This window comes from Megalops cyprinoides, chromosome 18, assembly GCF_013368585.1.
Source record: "Megalops cyprinoides isolate fMegCyp1 chromosome 18, fMegCyp1.pri, whole genome shotgun sequence".
NCBI lineage: Eukaryota > Metazoa > Chordata > Actinopteri > Elopiformes > Megalopidae > Megalops > Megalops cyprinoides.
In genome coordinates this window covers 23,579,734-23,589,003 of record NC_050600.1, presented here as the reverse complement: position 1 = coordinate 23,589,003, position 9,270 = coordinate 23,579,734, and the positions used below count along the sequence as shown (strand labels likewise).

Genomic DNA, 9,270 nt, shown 5'->3' with positions numbered 1-9,270 from the left:
ATGTAAGCAACAATCTGTCCAGAAGTGCTTTGCAAAACAAAACATTGCAGTAGACAGAGCCTCTGCACCGGTCTGCGAAGCGAGTCTCGTTTTGACTGAACTCATCCCCAGTTGCCTGTGGAAAAGGTCAGAACGCACATCAGTTTGGCCTGCCCTACGGTTCCACTGCGGTGGGAGCTTCCATTACTTCATTTATTTACTTTTTGTTACATGACCTGCGCAATTTAGCCGAGGTCAGCGTAACCAGTGTCTCCAGCATATTCACACAGCCACTCAAATGGAGCATGTGTGCTGACACAAATACGAGGAGGAGTATGACAGACATCTGTTCATGAGATAAAGGAAAGGTTCAAATCACAGGAGACAGATGGATATAGGTGGATGCTGGCTCCTGGAGTGTTAACTGCATACACATGGAAAAAAGAAACTAAATTAAATACATAAGGAAAATAAAACTATATGGTACCTAATGATACAGAAATTGTTTTAACTTTTTCTATTTAGAAACATACGTCCTCCCCCCAAAAACAGACCAAAGGAAATGCTTTAAGTTTATGTTCTGGATGTTCAACTTAACTGATGTATTTGGACACAAAATTGTCATATCTACTCCCCCAACCAAAAAGTAAATACTATTGCTGGATTACATGTTGTAATTTGCCATAAACATCCAAACACATCCATTGAAAATATACAGCGTACTGTAATTAATACAATTCAAAAAATCTGGAATGTGATTGTGTCTTCACATGCTCAACCCTTTGAACAGTATATGGATGCTGTGGGACTTCTTCTGTCGGACTTAACTACTGAGGTAACCGTTCCATTTGTTTACTTATTAAATGGTGTACTATTCACTTTCTGCTTGAAGAAAATTTCAGACATTTCTTGTAAGCTAATACTGATAAGCCCCTAGAGTTTATACCATTACTTGCATTTTTGTCTTCCATTGAGGGACTGATAGAAAATGAAGGTCGGGGTTAGCCGTCTCTTGGCTCCATGGTGTCCTTTGATAGGTAGACCACCCAGTATACCATGTTGAAAGCCCCAAAGGACACTGGGAAGAGTATGCGAGCATACTTGTCGATTTTACTGGTGCCGTTCGGCCCCGACGATCCCCCGGGGACGGACTGGGCTCCTGGGTCCCCTTTGAGTCCCGTCGCTTGAATGTGCTCCAGCTTTGGCCCCAGGAGGCGCTGCAGAGAGGTGGAGCCCACATAGATATTTGAAGGAAAGCGTTCGCGCCCAGTGACTGTCGGGGTGGAGGGCGGGGCCGGGGGCGTGTTACTAGTGGCTAGGGCGAGCGGGCCCGGGTTCGATTGGCTGAAAGGGTTGGGGCTGGAGTGGGGTTGGGTGGCAGAGGGTGCCGCCGCTGTCGCTGAGGAGGCGGAGTCTGCCGCCAGCTGCCTGGTCCCCCCGTCTGGTCTGCTGCAGGTTCTCTGGGTGCTGTTCGAGTCCGACTGCGACATTAGATTCATCCGCTTGCGAAGGTTACCGTTAGTATCTGGATTCTGCTGTGGAGGGGGGTGAGAAAAAAATCAAGATCACTTTCAACATACAAAGCTCAATTTCATGCCTGAATGTCAGCCTCACTTTTACCCAGAAATGGATGACAGATCGATAGGAGCAAATATGAGCTATACCACGTTGCTGGAGAAAAAGTAGCGAGCTGTTTGATGCACTGTAAAGCTGAACAAAACAGAGGTCTCCAAAGGCAATTCCATGTTTCGTGTCACAGTAGAACATGAAAAACAAGGTGAGTACAGTGTGAGTTTTAATGGAATCAACACATCTGGGGACAGAAGCCAACCTGAAACAGTGTGTATCAAAATTCCAGACCCAATGCTACTGTTGCTAAACATGCATTGTATAAAGTCAGGTCATATACCTCCACATTTTATCATACTTATATTCTACCCGTTTCTGCATCCTAAAGCTGCTCATCATGTCAGTGTGGGCGTGCTCTTTTGGACTTATGATATCCAAAATGCTCTGGGGATTAATTTACAGCTGTTTGCCTCCAGGCACTCCAAATCATTTTTATCGCTCTGTATGACCTTGCGAGGTTAATGATTCAGGTTAAATGATGAAGGAGGGCTATTTTGCTTATCCTGGCCAACAGCCACCTTTGACACGTTGATATAAAGAGAGATATGATGCCATTAATCATCCCAAAACAAATCAATCAGTCCACTTCTGACTCCTCCCTCCGCGACTCCAGAGAATGCCAAAAACACCCAATTTAAAAGCAAATGCACCTTTATCAAAATAATGTTCAAAAGAAATAATGTTGCTTTTGTTTTTGTTTCATACGCTATTCTCTGTTTCTGCTGAGAAATCTCGAATAACACTCGAATAACATTATTGACTTGGCAAGCATAAGGGCAAAAACATAGTGGGGGGGATCGATAGAACAATAATACAATTAAGCGCAAATGCAAAATCCATACTGCATTTAGAAGCATTCGTGAATCTCAGGGACCTTTCAGCAGAGACGAAGCAGGGGCCGTGACCCCAGATGAACCCCCGCAAATATATCTGCGCAGATTTTATGACCTTATTATCATTCTTATGGCCAGTTGTTGCAAGTGTGCGCAAAAACCTCCACCCGTCCGAGGCAAGAGCTGTCTCACTGCCAAGATAATGATAAGTGCTTTCAGAGGGATGTGAAAACACTCACGTCACATCAAGGTTTCATCCTCGGTCGCTGCTAAAACTCTTTATAAAGACAGGCTATTTTTACACCAGTGCTATGAATTTCATTAAATAAATCTTATAGCTCGGTTATGAACATTTACCTTAGGAATGTTAGGCAGTAAAACTGGACAACAATAAACAGCGGTGTGTTTTGAGGACAAAGGGCATCTCCGATCTTATGAAAAAACACTGTTTACCTAAATTTAAAAAAGAATACTGTAGGCTGTATGAGTAAGGCAATATCAGTTTCTATTTTCTCTCAGTGGTACATTTCTGCAGAGATTACATTTTGCCACAAAGTTCAAGCGGCAAGAAATTATGAAGAAATTATTTCATTTTTATCCCCAAAGGGCCCCTCCTACATCACAAATAGAGTTCTATGACGCATTTTGTGGGCATTCCAACTAAAACTGTGATTAAAGTTTAAGCACAGATTATTATCCACCTCTACATTGAGCATAGTGCACTTTTAACTGCCTTTCATTGACTAAAAGTCAATCAAAAGGTTTTAAGGTCGATAGCAGCCACTAGACACACAGTGATCTATTTCAGAGCAGCCAGACTGCAGAGTCTCTGACTGGGGCCTAAACATACGCAGGTAGAGTGCGACACCAGCATCTATCTCTCAGATGAGTGGGGACAGTTAGCTCACGGCTCTGCAACCCTCCACTCCAGGCTGTGGCGGGATCCAGGATGAATGAAACAAGGCAGCAAGCATTGATCCCTGAGCGAACACCATTCATCACGGCAGAATCCTTCTCAGGCGACGTTACAGGTGATCGCTGTCATATTTTACAGCATTATTTACAGCAAACAGCCCAGCGAGCATCGGGGCGGTGATTTATAACGAGCGACCCGAACACGTTTGAGCTGAGTGATGCAAAACGAGCCGAGTCTTTTTTTTTTTTCACCCAATCGCTTCGAGGGAGATTGTTCGCTACGAGTGGATGTCACTGTCATCTACAACAATGTATTTTTGGAAGTCATTTACATTTGAAAGGGAGAAGTGTTCAGCTGTTGCATCTGTCATGACAGAGCAAATATGGGGAACTTAATTTACAACAATGTGTTTTGGGGGTACTCATTACTCCATGGAAATAAGCCATTTGTTGGTAAGACAACGAAAATACATGTTTGGAGGTAGCAGGTGAGGGGATCAGAGGGTAAGTGTTGTAGGTGTAGTGAGTAAAAGATGCTGTAGGGTATAGGGAGACACAGCCCATAGGGGGTGGTGTTAAAAACCCCTGGGAAATCCCTCTGACAAAATAAAGCCATGAGAGATGGGCACCATGTTACCCTGGCCTTCCCTTATCATGACTGTTGCACTGAAAAACATCATGGTACTGTCACGGCCTAAAGGAAGGCTCATTTGGCCATCGTTGCAGCGTTGCAGTAATGTGAAAATTACTCTTGGGTGCGTGGCTGACCCATTATCACAGGGGAAGTTGTGGGATGTTAAAAAAAGCTGGGATGTGGCATGTCACACAAGCAGCAAGGGACATCCTTGCTGTCCCGTGGGGGGAGGGGGAGCACCCCACATTTAATATCATCACACACGGTTATTAACTACCTCCTTTACCCAAAAATCACCCATAGAAGTAGCAAGATGTAGCACTACCAATAAATTAGCTTTATACAGACACGGACCTCCTACAAAGGCTGGAGGAGTAATCCTGAAGTGTTCTGGCTCATAAAGGGACATATGTCTCATTAAGGTTATGAAGGGGTCGTAACTGCACGCCAGCAAGCCAGATGTAGGCTATAACGTTTGTACCTCCAGGACACCAAACTGTTCTCTGTACCCTCGTTATATAGATAAATTGGTGCACATGCTGCCTTTTTCTTTTTGTGACACCTTTCGGTGACTGTGGCTTCAGTTTCAAATCATAAGAAAACTTCTGCGCTTTTCTGTAGCACTTTGTAGTGATCAATTTTGAAAGGTTCAAATTTTGAAAGGTTACTGAATTTAAAACAGATTTAACAGGATGATTTATGAAGCGTTTGATTGCTGAAATGGTTGACTGTTGAATCAGTGGACTGAGTGAAGACCAATACATGCAATTCCTCGCAGTGCCTATGCCTCAGACACACCTCGGGTGTTTCTACACCAGGGTCCATTTTGCCGTGGCGAGGTGTGCATCGCCTTCACTCCCCGTGTCATGCTAATCAGTAGGTGCACCATATGCAGGTGTGAGATCAGGAATCACATTCGCTTGGTGCGCCTCACTCCTGGAGAGGAATCCTCCTGACCGCCGCCGCACCATCGGGCTCAAGACAACCACGACAAAACGTTAAAATGCCAAAAACAGCCACAACGCTGACCGGCGTTCACCCACGAACACCTTGTTCCGGCGTCTGATACGCAACATTGAGGCATCAGCTTCCACTGCGAGCGGGCCGGGCATGCTCACTACAGCCCAAAATCTGCAACCAATCAACGTGCAAGAAAGACGTCCACGGCACATAACAAGAGGACCATTCAGAATATTCTGGACCGCCCCGCACTCTGCTCACAGTTTTGTTTCCAGCTGGGAGCGATTAAAAAAACAAACAAATGTTAGATAAACTGCGTTTCCTCCTCATTAAAGCCAGTAGCAAACTGCAGTCTGAAGGAGAGAACACGCGAACTGTGCGTGCTAACATTTGCTGAACAATAGCCTTGGGAGAGGAGTGCTCTAAAGGTCTGCAGCGATGAGGACATGGTATATTATAAGAATAGAGCTATTAAAGGCTCTATTTTTGGCCCAGTTAAAGTACATTTTTGATGAAATAGGAAATAATGAAAAAACATATGCTTGCATAACATATACACATTAAATATAAAGTAGTGTGCGTTGCTTGAAAGAGGACATCTAGGTAGCATGGGTACCGGCCCGAGAGCTTCTGTGGCGCACGGCAGGACGCTAAAGGATAGGGATATTATTTGATACACAAGCCCCCCCTTCCCCCCACTCCAATGAACACAGCCTGAGCGCAATGTTTACTTTGTAACAGCATTTCATCCTTCGTACTGCCAGTGCTGTGAAATGTCAACATCAGCTCAGAATGGGGGAGAGAGAGAGAGAGAGAGAGAGAGAAAGAGGGAGAGAGGAAAGGAGTAAGAGGAGAAAGAAAGAAGGAGCTGCAGGCCAGCAAAGGAGTGAGAGCGGGAAGACAGAGACAGAGGGGAGGAAGAGAGACAAAGAGATGGAGATAGGGGATACAGAGAGAGAGATACTGAGACAGAATAGGAGATAGAGGGAAAGAGAAATATGGGGGGATGGAGAGAGAGCACAAGAGATTGAGAGAGACAAGGGGGGAGCAACAGAGACAGACGGAGAAGCGGAGAGATAGAGAGAGAGCGGGAGAGGGAGAGAGAGAGAGAGAGAGAGAGAGAGAGAGAGAGAGTAAGAGCTGGCAGTCACCCTGCAGTTGTAATGCCCTTGGTCTGTTTTTTGGCTGAGATCCAGGACAGCGCTCACAGGCAGACGTGCTGTTGCCGTATTACGACCGCTCGGCCATCCGGCCGTCTCTCCAGCCCTCTGAAGATGACGAGCTCTGGGCTGGTTGCAGGAGAGCCACAAACATGTCACTTCGGTCTGTCCAAGAAATGTCACCTCACTGTTCCCACTGCATGCACAAGTAGTTCTGTGTTATGCTGTTCTCACAGCAATGTGACGTCCTCTATTGTGAAGTGGTTGACTTACTAAAGTATGTCCATTGACTGGCTCTATTTCCATACTATTCTGTGACCCTCCCAATGTATCAGACAGGACAAACATTTGATTATCGCGCAAGTCAAGTATTTACATTTACATTTATTTTACATTTATTTATTTAGCAGACGCTTTTATCCAAAGCGACTGAATTGAAGTCTATTCAATTCATTGAAGTCAAGCTCAGAGTGATGATGCTTTCAACCAAGTGTTAACGATGACCTGCCCATTGCAAGCCAGTATAAGAATTTACAAAATGAATTTATCTGTGCAGCTTTGTATTCCTGTACACATACAGAGAAGGGGGTGACACATCAAACACACCCAAACAAATTAGCTCAACAAATCAAAGAATCTGCTTCTTCTGCTCTTAAATATTTATTCCTCCTACAGTGAACAGCTGGCATTTTTTTAATGAAGAGTGAGTAGTACCTCCTTTTGTGAAGGATGGAATAAACTTTCAATTCAGTGCCTGTGATGAGGTTCAACAGGCATCAGCATTTGGATAGTTTACAGAGCAGCTGAAAGCCATGTCAGCAGCTGGTAATCAACTGGATCCAGAGCAACGCTTTGTCCCTGGGTTCGAGCCCATGGCCCAGGAGTGGCGCCCACTTAGACCTGGCAACTGGCCTCCTCCTTCTGTGTGTTTATTCCCTTTTGACAGAGGATTTCACCCAGGGGTAGAAATAGCCCCAGGAGTAATTCAAATGGTTTAAGGGTGTACTCTACTGTAATAAGGAAACAGACAGACATCATAGACGGGTGCTTGGGGTAAAGCATGGGGCTGAAAGGGGTACAGTTGCAGAATGTGGATGACAATCTCTGCTCTAAGATACTGTGTTAGGTGAGGTACATGTGCCAAATAATAATGGCGCTGGTTCCCAAGCTGGGGGGCACGCACAGATGCATGCACACACACACACACACACACACACACTGTGGGGAATCAGTACAGGTCAATCAGACAGATCCTGGTGCATAAGTGATAAAGCTTGGTTTTTAACCTGTTCACAAGGCAAAGAGACACACACACACACACACACACACAAACACACACGCTCACACATCTACCCTGGTGCTTCTCACTTTCTCATTGGTGGAAACAGTTCAGCACAGCACAGCGTCCTCCAAGGTGCTGACAGCAGGGTGATTTGATTGATGGATTGATTGAGTGCTGTGATTGACTGGTTGGTTGATCGGATAATGGATTGGTTCAGATGATGGACTGATTGAGAGATTTGTTAATTCTCTGATTGCTAGGTTGGTTGATGGGTTGATGGATGTATTGACTGAATGGCTTTTGAGTGGAGGCTCACCTGCAGCACCTCCTCACTGTCGCTGGCCTGTTTCACCGGAGTAGCCTTGGGGGCCGGGGGGCATTTGGCCTGCTTCCTCTTGGCCCTCTCCGCCTGCGCGTTGGTGAAGTAGTTGACGGCGGCGAATTCAATGAGGGCGGAGAAGACGAAGGCAAAGCAGACGGCGATGAACCAGTCCATGGCGGTGGCGTAGGAGACCTTAGGCAGCGAATGGCGGGCACTGATGCTTAGCGTGGTCATGGTCAGCACGGTTGTGATCCCTAAAATGGGAGAGGAATCACCACAAGTTCACCACACTGTCATTATTTCACAATAAATGCTTGAACATTACTTGGAAGTTAAAAACAATTCAGTAAACACAAGAAAATGAGTTGCAAGGAAGGTATTTTATTTGTAGCACAATATTGAGTACACAGCACTTAAGTGGCCATTGAAATGGTAATTTATAGATGGTCTGCCTGTCCAACCATAACCTTCCCTGGGTCTCATTCAGAGAATTCCATCTCTGCCTAAGAACTGAGGTACCAGTTAGATCCAATTATTGCTAATGAGTTCACTGAAACTGTATCACTGATGATCTCAGAAATCTATTTCACTGAAGTTGTTAGTTTTTCCATCTCATTGCTTTTGCACTAAGCGTTTACAGTGTTAGAATAACAAATGTTAAAGTCTTTTTCCATTAAATGTGGACCACATTAGTCTAGACCTGTGCAGGAGAGTTCAAAACAGTTTCCATTTTTAATGAGTGTAGTCCAAAGACCCATTGAGACTGGAATATTTGGACAGAATGCTACATCATAGCTTGTTTTTAATTGTTATGTTTCATTTTCTAAAATCAGTCATTACCATTAGCTGCTTGTATCATCATGCAGGTAAATGAACAGTCTTCTATCTGCCTGTCAGCAAAGCATCTGCATACACACACACACACACACACACTCACACACACACACACACTCTCACACACACACACGCACGCACGCACACACACACACACACACACACACACACACACACACACACACACACACACACACACATACTCAAGAAGGACGTTCCCAAGGGGAAATGATAAAATAAGGCTGGGCAGTATGGACAGCCACCAGAGAGATTTTCTCACTTCAGTAATGGAACATGCAACAAGCTCTCCCACGAGAGACCCAAGAAGTGGAGTCACAAAAATCCAGCCCGTCAACATGCTTACATCAAAAGTAGATTCAGCCTTTCAATTTAGTGTGTGAGGCAAATGACCATGTAATGCACAATCACAAGTGTTAGCCATCCAAAAACAAGCTGTTCAATACAATTTCAGAAATTTGTTTCACATATGAGGGTTTCCCCCAATGAATAACACCGGCTGAGAGCAAGACTCAGCTGAAGTCTACTACTGGATATCCAGTTCAGCAATAGCTGGGCATGGACATTTTTTAATTGTTTTTTTTTAATTCTACAAGATGCCAGTGTATATGTACATGAGGTATCTCCCAGCTGTGAGATACCTCATGTACATATAGCTAGCTACCCTTTTTTTCCTCCACAGGAAAATGTGAAAAACGTTTAAC

The 9,270-nt window shown here is 44.7% G+C and overlaps 1 protein-coding gene across 2 annotated transcripts in view; it reads right to left on the bottom strand.

The window, feature by feature from the left end:
• Positions 1 to 318: 318 nt before the first annotated feature.
• Positions 319 to 9,270, bottom strand: part of gabra4 (gamma-aminobutyric acid type A receptor subunit alpha4) — a 28,882-nt gene continuing 19,930 nt past the window's right edge. The window contains exons 8-9 of one of the 2 annotated variants that reach the window (XM_036551047.1): positions 7,709 to 7,968; positions 319 to 1,514 (exon numbers count right to left, since the gene is read on the bottom strand). In XM_036551047.1, coding sequence (XP_036406940.1) covers positions 981 to 1,514; positions 7,709 to 7,968 — 794 coding nt within the window. In that variant the 3' untranslated portion in view covers positions 319 to 980. The remainder of the gene's footprint in view (positions 1,515 to 7,708; positions 7,969 to 9,270) is intronic. The other variant, XM_036551048.1, reaches the window with a different exon arrangement.